General features: G+C 40.2%; 1 protein-coding gene across 11 annotated transcripts in view; it reads left to right on the forward strand.

Annotated features, from left to right (window-relative positions):
- Positions 1-23,695, forward strand: part of TMCC1 (transmembrane and coiled-coil domain family 1) — a 253,902-nt gene that overhangs the window by 224,233 nt on the left and 5,974 nt on the right. For all 11 annotated transcript variants that reach the window (XM_037730137.1, XM_037730136.1, XM_017505082.2 and 8 more), the window contains 2 exons: positions 5,629-6,563; positions 22,896-23,031. In XM_037730137.1, coding sequence (XP_037586065.1) covers positions 5,629-6,563; positions 22,896-23,031 — 1,071 coding nt within the window. The remainder of the gene's footprint in view (positions 1-5,628; positions 6,564-22,895; positions 23,032-23,695) is intronic.

A 23,695-nucleotide genomic window follows, 5' to 3' on the forward strand; every position in this document is an offset into this window, starting at 1 on the left:
CAAAAAGAAAAGAAAATGATAACTCCATTGTATAGATGAGAAAACGAAGATTAAAAGAGAACAAGTAGGTGACCCATAACCACACAGATAATAAGGTGAGAAAGCCAGGTTTGAACCTAGGTCTTTTTATTCTTGTCAATGCCCTTTCCATACTACATTGCTTTTACACATGATAATTCTCAAAGCTGGGTGCTGTTGTTTTCTAACACTTGCATTGACTTAGAGAAAGTAGAAAGAGCTAAATAACAAAGCTAAGTTAAATACTGTGCCCTAAATGGCACCAATCTGCCCCGATTAATCTATATTTTGAGGCATTGCTGTTTAGGTTTTCTCTTGGGTTATTTTCTGTCAATTAATTCAGATCAGTTAATAGATAATTTTAAGTCTGGCAAACTATCTCTTAATACTAAGAGATACAATGCAGACAAAGCAGTATAGTCTGTTTGTTATAGCAACGGATCAGAATTGTGGCTTCTGACCATATCCCTACCTTTTTAGCACATTGCCTTGCATATAATAAATAGTCAAAATATATTTAACTGACTGATTTTTACCTTTTTCTATACAAATTAATTACAAATTCTAACATTAGCTATGAATGGGCAGTATTTGATACACTGATGCCCTGAACTCTGACAGGGGGTACGAAAGTCCCTCAGGATATGGTCAGAAAAAGACACCCTGTTGAGTAGGTGGGACTGCTGCTGCTTTCCTCATCCTGCCTCATAATAACTGGTGGTGGGAGACAATCAAGTCATTTGTAAATTAGGGATAATAGAATCTGTAATGTTGTTTTTAAAATTGGAAGGTTAGCTAGCCAAGTGCATAGTCACGAGGCCAACTACATCTGTCATAGGTGACTATATTACTTTGATTGTAGTGTTGAATTGCATTATTCTTTTGGTTCAGACTCTCTACATATCCCTTGTTCATGCCTGAAATGTGGAAAGATCTTGGAAATGAATATATTCTGGAATCTGTTAATACTTAAATTTTTAAAAGAACTACTTTCATGGCACAAAAACAGCAGCCAGTGCTAACAACTTACTCTGTGCCAGGTACTATTCTAAGCCTTTTATATTTGTTGACCCATTTTATCCTCACAGTTGTCTTCTAAAGTGAGCATTAGCATTTTACAGTTTTACAGTTGACGAAATGGCTACGGAGGTTAAGTAACTTGTCCAAATAACTTGCTAGATTTGAACCCAAGCAGTTTGTGCCAGAATCTGTGCTTCACTACTATACTATATGGAGGCAGACTCAATAATCATGTTTTTTGGATTTGTGCCTTTCTGTATATGTTTAAGAAAAACCTTCTTTATTTTCCAATGCCGCCTTTGAAAGGTTTTTAAATTTTGCCTTTTTCATTTGAGATTTAATTGTCTACCTGGAATGAGTTAGAAATCTAATTTTATGGCCAGGCCCAGTGGCTCACACCTGTAATCCCAGCATTTTGGGAGGCTAACTAAGGCCAGTGTATCAACTGGGGTCAGGAGTTCGAGACCAGCCTGGCAAACATGGTGAAACCCCGTCTCTACTAAAAATACAAGAAAACTAGCTGGGCATAATGGCAGGTGCCTATAATCCCAGCCACTCAGGAGGCTGAGGCAGGAGAATCCCTTGAACCCTGGAGGCGGAGGTTGCAGTAAGCCAAGATTACACCATTGCACTCCAGCCTGGGCAACAAGAATGAAACTCTGTCTCAAATAAAAGATAATCTAATTTTATATTGTTATATATGGACAGCATAATATGCCAGCAAAGGCTGTTGAAAAAGGGAATCACTTTTCAGTTGATGGCTTCATAACTCACAGCTAAATGCTAAGTATTTATGCCTAGAGCATGGACTTCAAAGGACTTTGTTCCTAACTCAGGATATATCAAGACTGTTCTCCCTTGTCCTGTGATTCTGTAGTCCAATGTAGCTTTCTCTTTCTTTCCTCCTTTACTCTCCGTCTCTGCCACCTCACTCTTCTTTGTCCTCTCCTTTGGTCTTTTCCTCTCTCCTCCCCTCTCTGCATCTTCTTCGTCTCTTCCCCTCCCCTTATTTCTCCTTTTAAAAAAATTGTTTCTGCAAGAATTGGGAGGAGTTGAGTAAACCAGTGATTCATGGTTTCAGGTGTTAAACTACCTTACTGCTGAAGTTGTGGGTTAGTTTTCTTTAGAAGCTGAAGACCTTGGGTTCTATCAGCTGTACTCTTGCAGGCATGTTGATGATTCTGAGCAGGAGCCAGACACACTGTGGCTCCAAATAGCCCAGGTGGGTCAGAAGTCAGATTAAAGACAGCCTAGTTTATTTCTTAAGTTACTATGTAAGGAAACAACATCACATCTAAAATGTGATCACTTGTAAATATGGGGATATGTTCTGAGGAATGCAGTTAGAGAGTTTTATTAATGTGCAAACATCACTGAATGTGCTTACACAAACCTAGATGGTATAGCCTACTCCACACCTAGGCTATGTGGTATAGCCTATTGCTTCTAGGCTACAAACCTGTACAGCAGGTTACTGTACTGAATACTGTTGGCAGTGTACCACAGTGGGGTTTGTGTATCTAAACATAGCTAAACAAAGAAAAGATATAGTAAAAATTGGTATTATAGTCTTATGGAACCACTGTTGTATATGCAGTCCATCATTGACTGAAATGTCATTATGCAACATGTGACTATATGTTGAAAATTTAGTGTAGAGCTTCCTTTTTTTCATTTTAGAGATATAATCAAATAGGATCATGGCTAATAGCTCACTGCAACCTCTGCCTCCCAGGCTCAAGCTATCCTCTCACCTCAGCCTCCTGAGCAGCTGGGACTTCAGACACATGCCACCATGCCCAGCTAATTTTTAAATTTTTTTGTAGAGATGGGGTTTCACCATGTTGCCCAGGCTGGTCTCAAGCTCCTGGGCTCAAGCAAACCTTGGCCTCCCAAAGTGCTGAGATTACAGGCACGAGCCACTGTGCCTAGCCATAGCTACACTTCTTTAGTCAACAGATTGCATGTAAGTTAATATTCATATTAATATCAGAGAACCTAAGAAAGAGAACTAGAGCATGCTGAAGCTTTTAGAGTCTTGGATCTAGTGACATTCTTATATTTGCTTTCCTTTATATTGTGGTAGATTTTGAGCTTAATTATTAAACGTAAATACTCATCAAGGTCAAGAATCTGAAATCTCATTCAGAAAGAAAATGCAACAATTAGAACCTTGTACAACCTAGAAGACATTGGGCACTGAATAAAGTGGATTTTCAGGATCTCTTGTTGCAACTCTTGGGACCTTGGTTATCTGGAACTCTGGCTGTTCCTCCCTTCTGCAGTCTCTGGCCATTTTACTGCTTGTTAGCATGTACCAAAAGATGAATTGGGCAAAAGGAAGAAGTGACACAAAACAGTTATTGTGCTGGTCTCTAACTATTCCGGATATTCTCTTTTATTAACTAGTGGAGCGTAATGTTATTTTGTCATTAATTTCAGTATTAAGTTCCCTTTTGATTTTATTTAAATGCACAGTATTTCTCATTTGTTCATCTAGAAAGAAAGTATTGTTTGTATTCACATCAATGGTAATGTATTGAATTCAGTAATGAGCTAAATGTGTTTCATGGCTCAGACATCAGCATAGCTCCTGCTCACATGGCAAACTGAGGTAATACATCCCAGATGAAGAAAAGATAGAAGATGTTATCTCTAGGTTAATTATTGGCATTTCATAAATATTGAAATATATTTGAGTGATAAATATCAAAACAAAGTTGGTGCATTATTGTCATGAAAATATGAGGAAGGAGGTAACCTTGTATATGGTTCTTTCTGCTACCTGGTACAGATTAAGATGGGAACCAAGAAAAGGGGTATGATCTTAGTCTACAGGCTGGTAATTTGACACTTATACTGGGGATTTTTATTACCCTAAGAAGGTTATTTTATTACTCAATATTCATTGCTCTGTTGCAGTTTTGGTTTTTTTTTCCCCCTTTTAGAGACAGGGTCTCGCTCTGTCACTCAGGCTGGAGTACACTGGTGCAGTCATAGCTCACTGCAGCCTGGAACTACTGGGCTCGAGTGATCCTCCCACCTCACTTCCCTAGTAGCTAGGACTACAAGCGGGTGCCACCATACCTGTCTAATTTAAAAAAAAAAAAAATGTGTAGAGAGTGGGGGTCTCACTGTGTTGCCTGGGGTGGTCTTGAACTCTTGGCCTCAAGTGATCCTTCTCCTTTGGCCTCCCAAAGCACTGGGATTATAGACGTGAGCCACTGTGCCTGGCCAAGAACAGTTTTTTCTAGAGCCTTCTTCTTTGGGCCCTACTCAAATTCACCACCACAAACCACACCCATGGATGACCTCCTAAAGGATTTTTTTTCTCCTGAATTTGGGAAACTTGACCTCCCCAGATTTAGCTAACTGTGTTGAATAGTGAACATTTATGCTTTTAAATCTGACTGTCTTGTCTTTTTCTTCAACTCCTTTGAATGGTTCTCACCCACACGAAAGGAAAAGTATATGTGCTTTGGAGTCCCTTGCTTAACAAAAGCCTTTTACTGGATAAAAGTCACAAAATTTGGGCTCCAAAAGATCTGACCTTTGTCCCTGACTTATTTATTTAGCTCTTACTGTTCCTGTCCCTGAGTTTTCAAGTTTTCTTGCCCAACATTATCACCTTTTATTTGGTAATATTCACCTCTGCCACTTTCAGCAGTACATTCCATCTTGCCTACAACCATCTCTGGCTACCAGATAAGTGTCCTTAGAATATAGAGAATGATCCATTACCTTTGATATGATTTAGATAAAAAACATTGTAATAAAAATTGCATTTTTTTTTTCGAGACGAAGTCTTGCTCTGTCGCCAGGCTGGAGCGCAGTGGTGCAATCTCGGCTCACTGCAACTTCCGCCTCCTGGGTTCAAGCTATTCTTCTGGCTCAGCCTCCCTAGTAGCTGGGACTACAGGCACGTGCCACCACACTTGGCTAATTTTTTTTTTTTTTTTTAATAGAGACAGGGTTTCACCGTGTTGGCCAGAATGGTCTCGATCTCTTTACTTTGTGATCCGCCTGCCTCGGCCTCCCAAAGGGCTGGGATTACAGGCATGAGCCACTGTGCCCCACCTCTAAAAATTGCATTTTTTTATCTAGCCAGTAGCATACCTATTCTGTCGGCATTTTTAGGTGACCATAATCTATAAGTGTGGATTAGAATTACAGTGATGTCTGAACACAAAAAGGGTTTTCATATAACTGGAATGCAAATGCAACTTGTTTTACGTAGATGTTCTTCTGAATAGAAATTATATGTAAAGAAAGTGAATTAATTCATACTTGAAGCTCACTAAGGGAGTTTTATTGTGTGAAGAAACACTGAAAAATCCTCTAGGAAAGAAGACTCCACAGCTTATATCTTGTGCAGATCTTTTTTCATATGTCTGTTTTGCTTAACGTATACTTGTATAAGGACAGTATATAAGAGAGAGACAGGGCTTGCATAGGACAAGGGGGAATTACGGGGCAGTTAACTACTGAGATTTGAAAGTAGATACGTTTCCAGTACATTTTGGCCCGTTGATTTTGGAGACCTAGTCCTCTTGGGCTTCTTCTAACATCTACCTCTTGTTTATACGATAGATCGAGCGGTTGGAAGTAAGCAGCCTTGCCCAAACATCCAGTGCAGTGGCCTCCAGTACTGATGGCAGCATCCACACAGACTCCGTGGATGGAACACCAGACCCTCAGCGCACAAAGGCTGCCATTGCTCACCTGCAGCAGAAGATCCTGAAGCTCACAGAACAAATCAAGATTGCACAAACAGCCCGGGACGACAACGTTGCTGAATACTTGAAGCTTGCCAACAGCGCAGACAAACAGCAGGCTGCCCGCATTAAGCAGGTCTTTGAGAAGAAGAACCAGAAATCTGCCCAAACTATCCTCCAGCTGCAAAAGAAACTTGAGCACTACCACAGGAAGCTCAGAGAAGTGGAGCAGAATGGGATCCCCCGGCAGCCGAAGGATGTCTTCAGGGACATGCACCAGGGTCTGAAGGATGTGGGAGCAAAGGTGACTGGCTTCAGTGAAGGTGTGGTGGATAGTGTCAAAGGTGGGTTTTCCAGCTTCTCCCAGGCCACCCATTCAGCAGCAGGCGCTGTAGTCTCAAAGCCCAGAGAGATTGCCTCACTCATTCGGAACAAATTTGGCAGTGCAGACAACATCCCCAACCTGAAGGACTCTTTAGAGGAAGGGCAAGTGGATGAGGCAGGGAAGACTTTGGGAGTGATTTCGAACTTTCAGTCGAGCCCAAAATATGGTAGTGAAGAAGACTGTTCTAGTGCCACTTCAGGCTCAGTGGGAGCCAACAGCACCACAGGGGGCATCGTTGTAGGAGCATCTAGCTCCAAAACAAACACCCTGGACATGCAAAGCTCAGGATTTGATGCACTACTACATGAAATCCAGGAGATACGGGAAACCCAGGCCAGACTGGAGGAATCCTTTGAGACTCTCAAGGAACATTATCAGAGGGACTATTCCTTAATAATGCAGACCCTACAGGAGGAGCGATATAGGTAAGCCACGTGGAATTAATATCTGAAGTTGTTTGTGTAGGTTTCCCCTTCCTTTAGATACGGGGAAATGGCTTTAGAAAGCCTTTGTTGGGCCAGGCGCAGTGGCTTATGCCTATAATCCCACCACTTTGGGAAGCTGAGGTGGGCAGATCACGAGGTCAGAAGATCAAGACCATCCTGATTAACATGGTGAAACCCCGTCTCTACTAAAAATACAAAAAAAATTGCCAGCCATGGTGACATGTGCCTGTAGTCCCAGCTACTCAGGAGGCTGAGGCAGGAGAATCACTTGAACCCAGGAGGCTGAGGTTGCAGTGAGCTGAGATCATGCCACTGCACTCCAGCTTGGAAAACAGAGTGAGACTCCATCCCAAAAAAAAACAACAAAAAAAAAGTCTTTGTCTTTCTCTAGTGTGTCCAGAGCACTTTCACCATGTCTTAAGACAGCCACATGAGTTCCTGATGAAGCATTGTTATAACTTTCCAGTCTTCCATGCCAGTTTAGAACTTTAAAATGAAGTCCAAGCTTTCTAAAGTATTCTACCTGTGTATTTATAATTACAAAACTACACAGTCATTGCAGTATGTAACTGTACTACATTGAATTCAGAAGATCTATAATTCTTAGAACTGTGTAGATATCAAAGATATCACCCAGGCAAAATGTAGTGACTTTTATAGATATTTGGCCTTAAATACACTTATCTGGGCAATTGGTATAGAAATATTAGACTGGAAATAAAACCAAGTCAGAATGTTTGTTACCTTTATTATGAATTGACAAATGTTTGAATGAGATTGGACTTAAACATGAAATGTTTCTACAGGAGTTGGAAAATTCTCAAAAGGCTAAGTGCTTTGAATCATAGTCTGTTAAAGGTAGAAGCTGATCTCTTGGGTGTGTTTCATATTACACTACATATTCATATTAGACCATTCTTGGCTGTACTCCAAATGTGTCCTTTTTGTTTCCTTCACATGCAGTGAAGAAAAATATTATCTGTGGATAGATCCAAACTTTGTTAGTTAGCCAGAGACAGGCCACCTAATGATGCAAACTGAGGACTAGTCTTACGGGAGCTATAGGTCAAGTTAGGCTTTGAAGGACCTAGGTTCTAGCCGTGTCCCAATTTTTTTTTTTTTAATATAAATTTAAAATTTTCTTTTGGCTCTGAGTACAGACCCAATTATTAACCAGAGGAAATCCTTAGTACTTCTACTGTAATATCAGGAGTTGAACAGATAATCTCTTAATATCCCTTTCACCTTTTAAAAAGTGTTTTTAGAAATTTGCTTTTATAAGGTACTTAGGGTCTGAAACAAATTGTTCACATGTATAAATTAGCTCTAAGAAGAGTTACAACAGCAAGTTTTTTTCAGAGGGTGAAAACACTAATTAGTAATTCAGCCTACCTCTTTTCCTACTCTTCTGTTCTTTAATTCTAACTTAAGACTTCAAGGGAGAAGAAAAGAGAAGTGGTTGTGGGAAGGAGAATTAAAGTTCTAAAAGCAAATACTGTACATTACAATTTTTATTTCAATGTTTTATAAATTCTTTAGTATACTGAGAAGACAATGTCTTATTCAATAAGTGATATAACAGACATTCAAATGGACTCTAAAAATAAAACAACTGGTTGTTTGTACCATATTAAATCCAACTCCCAAGTTCAAATTCCAGTTTTTCCACTTACTAACCTTGAAAACCTGGGCAAGTTTCTTCAATTCTCTAAGTCTTGGTTTCCTTATCCCTAACATAGAAATAATAATAGTTCTTTATAAGATTATTGTGACATTTAAGTGAAATTATTTGGGTAAAGCACATAGCTCACCCATAGTGCTCTATTGATGTTAGGGGAGCAGCTGCTGTTAACCCCACTTAGAACATGAAGACATTCCACAGTCAGTTAAAACAAATTTTAAAACCACAAAAAAAAACTGCCTACTTTGACTCCTGTATTTTGTTTTTGTTTTGGACTGGCTTTGTTTTGTTTTTGGTGCCCATGTTGGAATGCAGTGGCGTGATCTTGGCTCACTACAGCCTCCACCTCCTGGGCTCAATTGATCCTCGAATCTCAACCTCCTGAGTAGCTGGGACTACAGGTGTGCACCACCCACTTGGCTCATTTTTTAATTTTTTTTTTTTTTTTTTTTTTTTTGTAGAAACAGGGTCTCATTATGTTCCCCAGACTGGTCTTGAACTCCTGGGCTCCAGCAATCTGCCCTTCTTGGCCTCCCCAAGTGCTGGGATTACAGGTGTGAGCCACCATGCCCCTGCCAACTCCTCTATTTTGAATGGATACCTTGCAGTTTTTAAACTGCCTCAGAGCTTAAAATTCATGTAGAGCTTGTTAGGTCTTCACGTCAAGATGTAGAAAGTCAAGATATGAGAAAATCAAAAACAGGTCTCTCAAGCCACCTTTGAATCCCTTTAGTGTAAGTCAGAGACAGAATAGAATATTAGCTGCTCATTAACACTTCATTAGAAGAATCAAGTTCAAGCCACTTAGGAGGTAATGAGCAGTGCGTTTGTTTCATTGCACATTGGGTTCTTTCTAGTAGGTAAATGACTAGTTTTATGGAATGAAAACAGAATAAAGAAAACTTGAATTTTCAAGAAGAGAGGTAAAACCAGGTGGATAAGGAGAAGACATAATATGTAATCTGACTTGTTTTGTTTTCCCACTTTTGCTTTAGAATGATTTTTTCCTTAAAACATAATCTTGACAAAAGAAAGCCTTTTTCCCCCCTAAGAAAGGGAGTGGAAAAGTCACAACTATTTTACTTTATTTTTGTTGTTCCAGTAATTCCCTGTATAATGCAGATAGAGATTTCCCCTCCATTATATATGGCTTTACACAGTAAATATATTCATCTAATTTTGCTGATCTGTAAATGCTTTCACAGAAATAAAATTTTTTCTTTTCTTTTTTTCTGAGATGGAGTCTCACTCTGTAGCCCAGATTGGAGTGCAGTGGCGTGATCTCGACTCACTGCAACCTCTGCCTCCCAGGTCCCAGTTCAAGCAATTCTCCTACCTCAGCCTCCCAAGTGCTGGGATTACAGGCACGAGCCACCATGCCCAGCTAATTAAAATTTTTCTACAAATTGAAGTCTTTTTTTTTTTTTTTTTTTTAAAGAGTCAAGGTCTTGCTATATTGCCCTGCTGGTCTTGAGCTCCTGGCTCAAGCAGTGCTTCGACTTCTGCCTCCTGAGTAGCTGGGACTGCAGACACATGCCACCATGCCTGGCTTTGAAATCTATTTTTTGTTGTTGTTTTTTGAGATTCTTATTGCCCAGGCTGGAATACAGTGGCGCAGTCTCAGCTCACTGCAACCTCTGCCTCCCGGGTTCAAGTGATTCTCCTGCCTTAGCCTCCTGAGTAGCTCGGATTACAGGTGTCCTATGCCCAGGTAATTTTTTGTATTTTTAGTAGACACAGGGTTTCACTGTGTTGACCAGTATGGTCTCAAACTCCTGACCTCAGGTGATCCACCGGCCTCGGCCTCCCAGAGTGCTGGGATTACAGACATGAGCAATCACGCCTGGCCAGAAACCTATTTTAAGCACTGATACTTTTCACATTTTAAACATTTTTGGGAAATTTCTCTGCCTTCTTTTACAAAGTACACTGAACCTAACTTAATGGAAAAAGCTTAGATATGGTAGTATTCTAGCTTAGAGTGATACTCTCAGGTTAGTGAAACTACATTTATGTGCCTCTACAGTAAATGGTCCTAGGCTTTTTTTAGTTCATCTGCTTTTTTTATAATTTTTTTTCTCCTTTCCATTTCTTCTCTACACTGTGAGTGAGCTGCCTGCAGCAGCCTCTCTTTACTAATTCTACTTCTACTCTGTTGTAGGCTTTGCTTTGTGTGTAGGAAGAAAGTAGGCTGTGGATGGAGATTCTTCTGTGACCAAGAACCAGTTAATTCATGCGTGGCTGCTCTAGATACATTTTTTTTCTATGCTTTAGTTTATTTTACTAGTATCTGAGTTGATGAGAGGGAGGCCATGCACAGTGTTGCTGCTTTATTTGATGATGTTGGTGACAAGGCCACTACCACTAACAGTATTAGCTTAAACTCCTATGAAGTGCCTAGTGCTAGATGCTTTAGGTATATTTGCCAACCCTCACAATAGCCCTACAGGTAAATTGTATTATTCCCATTTTAAAGATGAGGAAATTAAGGCTCAGTGGGGTTTTAAAATTTGCCAAAGGTCACTCAGTAAGTGGTAGAGCCAAGATTCAAAACCCAGTTTTATCTGACTTCAAATTCAGTGTTGTTTTCATACCAGGATATTTTCAAAGCTCAGTCCTGAAATCTATATGGTTTAAAGTCTAGCTCTCTGAAGCATTAGATGCATTGGCAATGGGTATTAGTATCCCAAGTTGAAGTAAATGTTTTCTGTAAGTTGAGTCACTGTTTTTAGCATATTATATAAAAATTCTATGAATATGCAAGCTCTGGAAAGTTTCCTAGGCCAGTACAACAGTGTAGTTAAATAGGTGAAACCTTCCTAAGGAAATCCTTACTCCAGTTAATATTTCCCCTTCTCAGAGTCCCTTCTCAATAATGTCCTTCGCTTAATGTATTTCCACTGCTCTCTACCTGAGTGAGTAGCTCCAGGTGAAGATAGTTGCCCAAGACTGTCTCCTTAACTCTGGAATAATCAGAAACATTTCAAAGCCTATAGAGTACAGTCTGTCTCTCTTCGTCCACATAATTGTGCCGTGACTGACACAGTATTTTTTCAGTACCCACATGCACTTACCCTAGGAAGCCATTGTGGCAGAGCTTGGATCTGAACTCCACCTCAGCCTTTGACTAGTGACTAGGTATTGAATTTTACCATTGTGCTTTCAACTGTGAGTGAGATCATGTACTTGGCAAAGGCAGAAGACAAAGTTTAGAAATTGTTTTAAGTAATGAGACCTGTGCTGACTTCAGATTCTTGTCCAGTTTCTTCATCCTATGTTTGTTAGTGGCAGCTGGGTGCATAGTACTTCAGAAGTAGAAGGGACCCTTAGATATCTAGATTAATCTCATTTACAGATGAGAACACTGAAGCACAGAAAGATAAAGTGACTTTTGCCAGGTCACACAATAAAATGGTTTTACGTATATTTAATTTGCTGCTAGAAACTGAGGATTAGTTCTGTTCCTGTAGTGAATGTAAATAAATTAATGGGCTACCAAAAGAAAAAGTTCAGCTATAGCAAGATGTACTCAAAATAAGAGAGAACTAGGAAAACATTCATTGAAAGTTTTGCTGGTTTCTTTAGTAGTTTTTTCTTAGGGGATCTGGCCTGGAATCCTACTGAGCTACTGCCTGTATAAAGCAGTGTCATGTAGGGCAGGCTAAAAACCCTCCAGGTGTTGATAAGCATTAGTGCCATTTTGAAAGCTTGTATTTGAAGGGGATTACTGTCCTTTGGAAATCAGCTTCTGAGAATGTTTGCATTAAACCCAGGGATATTTTAAATTGCACTGAGTCATAAAAACAAAAATACAGAAGGAGACAGTCATCCTGGGCAGTCATCACATGCAGTAGAACAGTTAGTAACTAGACTGACCCAATTAGGCACAGGCTGTTAGAGTTCTAAATAAACAAATGTTTTTTTAAATATAATTTTAGTTGATTTGACCATCATTGGATGTAAGACCAATGCTTATGCTCAGAGATGGCTGTTTTAGCCCCTTTATTCTAGGTGTGAGACCTGTCAACTGAAAAGTGATCTGAGAATTTCCAGAAGATATGTAGGCTAGATTTGGACAATAAATTTGAAATAGAAACTGAGGATATTGAATCAAATTAGCCCTTCATTTATAAGAGAAGCAAAATACCAATTAGGATATATTCTTATGAAGCATACGACCTTCCATAAAAGAGATTTATGGGTGAGCTCATCCTAGTTTAGCCACTAAAAAGGAATGGAGGGGATTAATTAATTAACCTTATTCCTTGAAGTGGACAAACTTTAATTTGCTTGCCAGTTCTGAATAGATTACATAACTATCTGAGCCTCAGTTTCTCCCTCTGTAAAAACGTAATATTTATTGTACATGATTGTTGAAATTATTAAAGGAGATAACATACATGGAAGTACCTAGTATGACATTTGGTTAAGAGTAGGAGCTCAACAAATGCTCCCTCCTCCACTTTTTCTAGGGGAATACAAAGATCTGGGTTGTGCCATAATGTTAGAAAGCTGTCATTACCAAGTCTGTAAGTTGCCCAGAAAGTCTCTCTAGTTTTTATTTATTCCCTGTATTCTTTAGATATTTACTGTTTTCTTGTCTTTAAGATAATACGTTACCTACTCTTTAAATTTTGTGGGGGACTGATATCTTTTCCCCTTTTCAGCAGAAGGTTAGTTCAGTGTTTCTTAGCCTCTTTTCAGGCTTCAACACAAAAAAAGGTAACAAAAGATAAGGAGAAAAAAATCCACTTTCCCCAATTCAGCTAGGAATCTATTCAGGCTCCCACCACATGTCATACCCCCATCCCCTAGCTATGTCTGTCTACTTTGGTCAAACACTGTCAGAAGCTATTTTGGGTCTCTGGTATGCATTTGGGAAATAGTCCAGTCTTCTCCTGTAGTTGGCCTGTGGGTGTTTGCCCTTGGACCTAGCTCTTCCTGTTTCTCTCAATACCTGCTCTACAAGTTTCTTCAGCCATCCTGCCATAGTGACCTATTGCCAAACTAGGGAAGCATCATTGGTTCTCAGAGATGGCTCCAAACTTTTGAGCCACACCCAAAGAGAAATGCTTTAGGTCAAAGCATTCCCAGCCTGTGCACTCAACCTAGTCTCCCATTCATCAGGAATTTGACACAAAAGGGCCTGTCTTATCTCTGATCTACGAAGGTGACTACTGTGTTGATTAATCTAGTGACCAAAACACTTTCAAGTTTAGTATTTATTTATGAATATTTTACCTACAACAAAATCTTGATGCGTTTAATACTTTGTAGATAGAACAGGTTTTGCTTCCAATGGGGATGAATTTCACCTACCAAAATATGATACTTGCTTTTAGAAAAAATAATCTTACAGTGCAGAGTCTTTCTGTTTGCTGATAGTTAGGCTCATGCCATATTTAAGTGTCCAGGTTCTCTTTGGGTTGTAATAATTTAGGAAGGACCTTGAGTAAAAATCCTCAAAATAAGATTATTAATCTCATGCTACTTGTAATCCAAGCAGAGGTGCATGAACATCATTTGCCAGCCAAAATCAAATATAGTCATATGCTGAATAATGACATTTTGATCAACAACATATAAGATAGTTGTTTCATAAGTTTATAATGTCGTGTTTTGTTTTGTTTTGTTTGGGATAGCATCTCACTCTTTCGCCCAGGTAGGTGTGCAGTGGTGCAATATCGGCTCACTGCAATCTCTGCCTCCTGATATCAAGCAATTCTTGTGTCTCAGCCTTCAAGTAGCTGGGATTATAGGCATGCACTACCAAGCCTGCATATTTTTACTGTGCCTTTTCTATCTTTAGATATGTCTAGATACACAAACACTATTGTGTTACAGCTGTCCACAGTTGCCTATGGTATAGTAATCTGCTGTATAGCTTTGTAGCCTAGGAACAACTGACTTTGCCATATAGCCTAAGTGTACCATACACTGTACTATCTAGATTTGTGTAAGTACGCTGTATGGTGTTCATACAACGATGAAATAACCTAACAACTCATTTCTCAAGATGTGTCCCCATCATTAAGTGGGAAGTGACTGTACTTATATGATTAAGAACCTCCCACCCACTCACCTTCTCCCCTCTCCCTCTTTGTGTCTGGAGAGTTCTAGTTAGCATCCTGTAAACAGGTTAAAATTCCTTAAAGCAGAGTTCTTAGTTGTTGTTTTTTTTTAAAAAAAAAAAAAAAGACTTTCACATGTGAAAGTCTATAAAACATATATCTTCCTTTTCCCCCCCTACTTTTTGGTTTGGTGTTAATATTTAAAAAGAAGATGGTGGTGTTTGTACCTGGTTTCTCCATTTTAGAATTTAGACAGAAAGTAAGCACTAGAAAAGAAAGCATGCCAAGAAGATTATAATGTTAATAATGGTGATAGTGGGAAGTCAGTGGGAACTAGAATATAGGTGTCTTTTTTCTTTTTGAGACAAGGTCTTACTCTGTCACCTAGGCTGGAGTGCAGTGGCTCAATCTCAGCTCACTGCAACCTCTGCCTCCCGGGCTGAAGCAGTCCTTTCATGTCAGCCTCCCAAGTAGCTGGGACTACAGGCACATGCCACCATGCCAACCTAATTTTTTTGTATTTTTAGTAGAGACAGGGTTTCACCATGTTGCCCAAGCTGGTCTCAAACTCCTGGGCTCAAGCAATCTGCCCTGTTGAAAAGTTTTTAAAAAGACAGTAATCTGATAACAAGCATGAGCCAAGGTGGTTCAGATCCTTATTAAACCTCATTACTAGTAGGGAGTCACTGCATCCTTCTGGGCCTCTTGTTTCTTTTTGTTTGTGGATTTTTTATTTGTTGAGACAGGGTCTCACTCTGTCATCCAGGCTGGAGGGCAGTGACACAGTCTCGGCTTACTGTACCCTTGACCTCTCAGGCACAAGTAATCCTCCCACCTCACCCTCCTGAGTAGCTGGGACTGCAGGTGCATGCCACCATACCCAGCTAATTTTTGTATTTTTTGTAGAGACAGGGTTTTGCTCTGTTGCCCAGACTGGTCTCCAACTCCTGGGCTCAGGTGATTCACCCATCTTAGCCTCCCAAAATACTGGGATTACAGGTGTGAGCCACCGCACCCATCCTGGGCCTCCTGTTTTTTATTTATAAAATTGAAGTACCTCCCAGGTAGGAAGGAGATGAGGATTAATGTAGAAATATCTTCATAAATCTTAGCTCCTTGAAGGCAGATGGTACACATAAAAAGTCATGGGGGGAGAGGCAGTTATGATTGTTCTTATTATTGGTCCCAGTATTTTGATGTTTTGATGCTTATGATTAAGTAGGTTAGATCAAACCCTAAATTCCTTCTCTACATACATTCCTGTACCCAAAAACACCACATTTACTGGGCCCTCTTTGTTAGCTTATTTTCACACTAAAATTTCACATACAAGTTACATAAACCAAACTGAGGCTGATGCCCCAAAAAACTGTTGGCACCGGCCGGGTGTGGTGGCTCACACCTGTAATCCAAGCACTTTGGAGGCCACGGCGGGCGGATCACCTGAGATTGGGAGTTCAAGACCAGCCTGCCCAACATGGTGAAACCCCGTCTTTAAAAACATAAAAATAAAAATAAAAAACTGTTGGTGCCAAGTATGATCAGGTTTGTGCTTTCAAACCATAGATTGCGAGGTTGTGAAAGAGCTGAGAAACAGGCCATGCCTGTTTGGAACTAGCCTGAGCAACGTGGCGAAACTCTGTCTGTACCAAAAAATACAGAAATTGGCCAGGCGCAGTGGCTCGCGCCTGTAATCCCAGCACTTTAAGAGGCCAAGGTGGGTGGATCACCTGAGGTCAGGGGTTTGGGACCAGCCTGGCCAACATAGTGAAACTCTGTCTTTACCAAAAATACAAAAATTAGCCAGGTGTGGTGGTGCACACCTGTAGTTCAGCTACTTGGGTGTCTGAGGCAGGAGAATCTCTTGAGCCCGGGAGGCGGAGGTTGCAGTGAGCTGAGATCGTGCCACTGCACCCCAGTCTGTGCAACAGAGTGAGACTCTGTCTCAGAAAAAAAAAAACAACAGAGATTAGTCAGGCTGGTAGCAGACATCTGTAATCTCAGCTACTTTGTAGGCTGAGGTGGGATGATCACTTGAGCCCAGAAGGCAGAGGTTGCATTGAGCTAAGATCTCACCACAGTACTCCAGACTGGGTAATAGCAAGACCCTGTCTCAAATAAAAAAAGGTGAGGAGTACAGGGAGCTGAAAAGCAAACTTCCACAGTCTGAGTGTGAACAAATTCAGGGAAAATGTCTTAGTAATGACAGGCCAATTAAGTTCTTTCAAGGTATTGAGGGCAACCCAGTAGACCTGCATTCCAAGACTCCAAGGGCATTTTGCCAGTGTCTTTGTTAATCAGATTTTACAAAAGCCTCAAAGTTTATGGCTTTCTCAGTTTCTCTCATGTTTCCTGCAAATTGGAAATGCTTATTCTGGTAACCCAAACACAAGTGTTTGTGTGAGTTTAACAGGTTCTCAGCTACACAATAACAGCTGCAACTTTTCTTTTCTTTCAGAAAGTTGCCATTCTCTAGGTAATTCTTACAACTAGAAGAGGGAAACAAATGCTGGTAGTTATTAGTTGATTAATTAATGGGGTCATTTCACCCAGACCCACAGTGGGTCTTGCCTCAGCTTTGAATTCTGCAGCTTTATATCACCTTGGCAAGTCTCTAAACCTGTTCATCGTTTCTACTGAGCTCATTCTACCTACCTAAACACTGCTTTGCTTTTTAGCTACTTGCTAACAAATTATTATCTCTGAGAACAATAGTTGTATTTTCTCATTTGGGAAGACTCAGCTTGAGGAGAACTTGCTGATAATTTCCCATTAACTGTGAGTAAACTGTTCAACCTCTGAAGGACTTTATTTTCTGTAAGAGCATGGTGAGGATTAGCAGTTTCTATTATCTCTCTCTGGAGACTTGAAAAGATTAGATAAAATTAATTTAGCTGGGCACAGTGGCACAGGCCTGTAGTCCCAGCTACTCAGGAGGCTGAGATGGGAGGATCACTTGAGCCCAGAAGTTTGAAGCTGCAGTGCACCATGATTACGCCTCTGAATAACCACTGTACTCCAGCATGGACAACATAGTGAGACTGTCTCTTAAAAAAAAAAAAAAAATTTACTTGAGACACCTTCCCTCACACACATACATACATAGATGGGCTAGTTTCACCAATACAAAGGAAAGTTTGGAACAGGCCAGTGTATGGAAATATTTGAATTATCTGGCAAACTTAAGCCAGGGAAATGGCAGGAACCTAGCTGTATGAAATAAGAAGTAAGAGAGTCTTATACCTAGGGCTGAGGAGTTTGGAGTGTGTGCCTAGTAAACTCAGTTGTGCGATGTCATAGGAAAAACATTATAAATATACTAGAAACAGTGAAAATTTCAAAATATATACAATTGAGAAAGTGGACATAAAGAAATGGAGGCTTAAGGCCATGGACAGTGGCTCATGCCTATAACCCCAACACTTTGGGAAGCCAAGGCAGGAAGATCACTTGAGTCCAGGAGTTCAAGACCTGCTTAGGCAACATGGGAAAACCCCATCTCTACAAAAAATAGAAAAACAAAATTAACAGGGTGTGGTGGCACATGCCTATAGTCCCAGCTACTTGGGAGGCTGAGGTGGGAGGGTCACTAGAGCCTGGGAGATTGAGACCACAGTGAGCCATGATCACACCACTGTGGTCCAGCCTGGGTGACAGAGAAAACCCTGTCTCAAACAACAACAACAAAAAAGACTTAGAGAAAAAGGAAGTGGGAATCAGTGAACAGTGCAGTAAGACCATGTGGCAGTCAACAAGCACTCTTTTTGAACTACCTCATTAGGGATTGTTGGGGAGTACTAGGAGAATCACAGAAGAGAAAAATGAAACTAAATGTATATTTGTGATCTATCTATCTCACAGAGCACCTCTTCTGTGCCAGGTATTTGATATCTGTCTTCTCCTTTAATCTTTACAATTGCCCTTTGGAGTAGGTAGATTTCCTCTTTATAAATGGATGAACAGGATCACCCAGGCTAGTGAGTTGCAGAGCTGTGGCTTTTAATCCAAAACCTGGACTAAGCAGATGCATTACCTGATACAAACTGCGTTATGAAACATTCTAGGCACAAAATGGCAGGAGTGAAGATGGAGCACCTCTAGATACGATATGGGATGAACCAAATCTAGTTTGAAAATTACTTCCAGGCCGGGTGCGGTGCCTCAGGCCTGTAATCCCAGTACTTTGGGAGGCTGAGGTGGGCGGATCATGAGGTCAGGAGATCGAGGCCATCCTGGCCAACATGATGAAAACCCATCTCTACTAAAATACAAAAACTTAGCCAGGTGTGGTGGCGTGCGCCTATAGTCCCAGTTACTTGGGAGGCTGAGGCAAGGGAATCGCTTGAAACCTGGCAGGCAGAGGTTGCAGTGAGCCGAGATCATGCCACTGCACTCGAGCTTGGTGACAGACTGAGACTCCACTTAAAAAAAAAAGAAAGAAAATGACTTCCAGAATCTGCCATGTTTGCAGCCTTTTTATGATAAACATTGGTTTATAGTAAGGTTCAAAAGTGTTGAGAAGAAGTGCTGAGGACTTTTGCAAGTACTCTCTGATGCATATATATTTATCACCAGCTCACATACCAAATGAACCCCAGTATTTCACACTTGATTTTACATAACTCTTAAATTACCACTACTGTGTTGTGTACCTCCTTACCCCCGTTTGTTGTTGCTAAAATCAATATGTTGTGAAGGCAAATATGCCACAAACATTTTATCTATAGCTTGAAAGATTAAAATAGCCAGGTAAGGTGGCCCACACCTGTAGTCCCAGCACTTTGTGAAGCCGAGGTAAGAGGATTGCTTGAGCCCAGGAGTTCAAGACCAGACTGGGCAACAAAGTAAGACCCTTTCTCTAAAAACAAATAAATAAATAAATAATAAAATTAGCCAGGCATGTTGGTGCATGTCAGTAGTCCCAGCTACTCAGAAAGCTGAAGGTAGGAGGATCCCTTGAGCCCAGGAATTTGAGATTGTAGTGAGCCATGATTGCACCACTGCACTCCACCCTGGGTAACAGATCAAGACCCCATTTCTTTTTTTTTTTTTTTTTTTAAAAAAAAAGGAAAACAGGTTCCCTGACTACAAGAATCAAACTAGGGGTTAGAAAATATCTTAGGCATCTAGTTAAATCTCTTTAAATAGAGGATTTATTTCTGCAGCATCCCTGACAAGCAGCCTCTCCTTGAATATCAATGGTGGCAGGGTCTCATTTTCTTGAAGATATCTTTTTTCGTTGTTAGATAGATACGGCTATTAGAAAGTTTTTTCTAAAACTGAGCTAAAGACCACTGTTTGTAAGACTTGCTCCTTAGTTCTATGGCGTTACAAAGAACAAGCTACACCCTCATTACATGACCTCTGATATCTGAATTCAGCAGTAGGAAGTAGTTCCCTATTTCTGTAGAATTAATCCCAGGTAAAGTCTTGGCTGCACTTGAGTCTGTCAAGATCATTTTGAATTCAGCCTGCTTCTTGCCTCCTGCTATTTGTGAAGATAAGCATGCCTTGTATTCTGTTGTCTTCATTTTTGGGTTGTTTATACTTTTTGGCTATGATAATTAATGCTGGTATGAACATTTGTGTACAAGCTTTTATATAGAAATAAGTGTTCATTTCTTTTCAGTTATATCTGGAGTAGAATTGCTGAGTCATATGGTAACTGTTAACTTTTTGAGGAGGTGCCAAACTGTTTTCAGAGCAGTTGTACCATTTTCCATTCCCAATAACAGTGTATGAGGGTTCAGATTTCTCTATGCCCTCACCAACTCTTATCTTTTAATTATTAGTTCAGAATCTTTTTATTACACTCCTCCTTCTCCTGTCAACTCCACTTTGACATCAAACTCCAAACCATCGCATAAGTGTAGTTCTTTTCAGCTCCCTTTGGCTAAGTGATTTGTATCTCCAGCACTCTGACTCAGATTTCTTACTTATGAAGAGAGTTAGTTGATCTGGGCTTCTTTAATTTTAAAATGGCATCACGTTGTAGAGTTTGAGAATTTGGATTTTAAAGTCATAACTGGATTCAAATCCTTCCTGCCCTACTTAATATTTATGTGCCCTTGGGCAGTTCACTTTAGAACTTCTCTGACCTTCTGTTTCCTCATCTATAAAATGCAGATAATACCTTCTACCCTCTTGGGGTTCTTGAAATGAGTTTGCATAGTAGGCACTGATTAAATTGTTGCTGATGCTGTTGTTTTTTAATCTATTCTACTGGTATGTATGAGCCATGTTTAATATCAAATAAGATTCCTAAGAGGCCTAAAATTTGTGGGCTAAGAGGTTGTGTGGTAGCCTATGGGACACATGCAGAGATGTCATATGCGTCTGCTTTCATCAGAATGCAGGCTGGTGACCACCACCCTGCTCCCCTCCCTGCCACTCAACAGTCAGTTTAGGAGAGTAATTTGCTGCCAGATACCACCTTTAAAAAAATGCCACTTTAAAAAAGTCTCTAGCTCCTCTCTGGTAAAAAGAGAGAATGATGAAATTATCCATGACCAAAAACACTACAGAACAGTGGGCTAATATAGGACAGTCACGAAAAGATATTATTTTAACATAATCTTCTGGCATTTTATGAACTTAAAATTTGGTGGAAAATCAATTCTAGAGATATGACCTGTTTCTGAGCACATACCTTGGGCAGCAGATGAAAGGAAAAGGCAGAGTCACAGAGAACTTTGGGCCTAGTTACCAGTCAAAGGTAGGACTGCTTTCTCATTAGTCTGTTCAGTCACTTCAGTAACAGAAAGAGTTTCAGCATAAAAGAAGGCAATGTAGAAATTCGTATCAAGGATAAAGAAGAACTAAATAGGATTCAGTAATATGGTAAAAAGGATCAGATGATGCCTTTTTAAAAAATACCCTTGTTTCTTAGAAAAGCAGTGGAGTTTAGGATATTATTATTTATTACATAATTATTGGAAGGGAGAGTGTTTATGATGCTGCAACATAATAATTACCTCTTGAGACTCACATGCTGGTGCTAAGTATGTGCTGTCTGAATGATAGTACATTCCCTGTTGGGACAAGAGCTGCCCTCTGTCGGACAGAGAGGTTTCCATTCTAGGCACCAGAGGCTAGACAATGTGTTTATTCTTTCTTTTCCTCTCTGTTTCTAGTGTTTTTACATGTGGAGTCTATAACCTTTCTCCTTCCTACTTTAGTTCCTGGGACTCCACATACAACCTACCCCAATCTATCATCTTCACCACTATGAGAAGACTCATTTTCCTAAAAACACGTGTTTATCACATGGCTCCTCTACTCAGGAGTCTGCCTTGGGCTCATTTACTATCTATTCTAGAATCCCAACTCTTTTCATCTTCCAGATTTTCCTTTATTCTCCAACATAGATCCACTATTCTAGTTATTCTGTACATTTATCATCCATTTCTCTCCAGCCCTTTACTCACATTCATTTTTCCCCTAGAATCTCTGATCTCATCCTTTAAACCTTTTCTAATCCTGCCTCTCCTTAGATGCCTTGTCCAAGTTCCATCTTTATGTAGAGTAAATCTTCCCTTATGTGGTCCTAAGTGCTATAGATACAATATGAATAAAATAATTCCTACTCCCAAGGAACCCTATATCCCTTTATTCTCCCTGTTTTTTACTCAACTACAGCCACACTGACCTATTTTCTTATCCCTCAGACATGCCAAGCTAATTCCCATCTTAAGACCCTCATACCCGCTATTTCCTCTGCTTAAGACATTCTTCCCTCCACATTTTCACAAGGCTCAGTTTGTATCACTCAAGTTTCAGGCTTCATTGTTTAATAGAATTGAACTAAGAAGAGACCTTCCCTGACCATTCCAGCTTCACTAGCCTTCAGGCACTCTGTCATATACACCTGTTGATCTTCTTTGTTTTTCTTCTCCATACGTGAAATCATCTTGTCTCCCCCACTCCTTAGGGTATGAACTCCTCAGGGCAGTCACCCTGTCTTGCTTACCACAATATTCCCAGTACTTTGAACATGCCTGGCACACAGCAGGCTCTCAGTAAATATTTGTTGACAGAAATATCCCAGACACTGTGCTTGGCCATGGGGATGATGGGCCTCTCTGGCTCTGGCATTCTAAGGCTCTGAATCACAAACATCCAGGCGAGTGAGCTGACCAGTTCTGGAATAAGCTACTGGTGACTGCCAGAAGTTCAGTTTCCATTTGTGTGTTATCTTTTCATGAGGCTTTCTTAATTGTACCCTAGCTTTTGCCTCTCACATATGTTGTTTAGAGTAGCCTAACAACTGCCTCAATATTATGGTTATGCTCAGTTAATCAGGGCTGCTGGCATTGCTGCAATACTGTGCATAGAAAAGGTTGTGGAAAAGCCATGTTGCTGTGTGATTTGGCTCTGAAACAAGCTATCTTTTCCAGAGACTAAAAGCTGTACCCACTGGCACACCCTGTTAACCCAGGCCACGCAATTTCTTTGTGCTTTTATTTTCTCCCTTTGCAGAATGGGTTTTAGGGATTGGATGTAAAGAATATCAGGAAAGATATTCGCAGAATGCGTAAAATTCCAACCTTTTCTCCTTAGATGTGAACGATTAGAAGAACAGCTAAATGACCTAACAGAGCTCCACCAGAATGAAATCTTGAACTTGAAGCAGGAATTGGCAAGCATGGAAGAAAAAATCGCATATCAGTCCTATGAACGGGCTCGGGACATCCAGGTTAGTATGAAGGAAAAGGTGTAAATGCAAAATAGTGTAGGGTTTGAAAGAAAAAAAGAAAATAGAGGAAGGAAAAATGAGAAGGTAGAGTACAAAGAAAAGCTTTTATACTAACCATATAAGAGTACACCTACTCTTAAAAGGATTGATGTGCATTTCTCAAAAGTTTATACCACTTTGGGTTTATATGCCTGCTTGGCACTTGGGAAATGTTTCTTAGGATCACAGTAGTCTCAGTGTATGGTAAACCAACTGCATCCTACTTGTCCATTACTGCTTCAAAAGCAGCTCTGACAAATGTTAGGGCCATTTTGCCCTTGTCTTCACCTTCTGTGGGAAAGGGGCTTTTATCCCAGCTGCCAAATCCAAATCTCGTATAGGCATATTACCAGACAGTTTGCAAGAATAACCCATGAGGCAATAATGTTTAATTAAGGCTAATAGTTTGTATGTTTTATTCTATGAGGAAGTAGATATTTAATTTTTTCTTATTTCTATAGGGAGATATTTCTAAGGAAACAGTTCTTAGTATTTCCTATGAAGGCATTTTGGAAGACGCTATTCTCAGCGAAGGGAAGCAAGCCAGAAAACTTGTATTACAACAGCCTAAAAGAATCAAAGGAATTATCTAGATCATTTACCCAGATGCCGTCTTCTTCAGGCC

Source organism: Cebus imitator, unplaced genomic scaffold (assembly GCF_001604975.1).
Source record: "Cebus imitator isolate Cc_AM_T3 unplaced genomic scaffold, Cebus_imitator-1.0 Scaffold332, whole genome shotgun sequence".
Taxonomy (NCBI): domain Eukaryota; kingdom Metazoa; phylum Chordata; class Mammalia; order Primates; family Cebidae; genus Cebus; species Cebus imitator.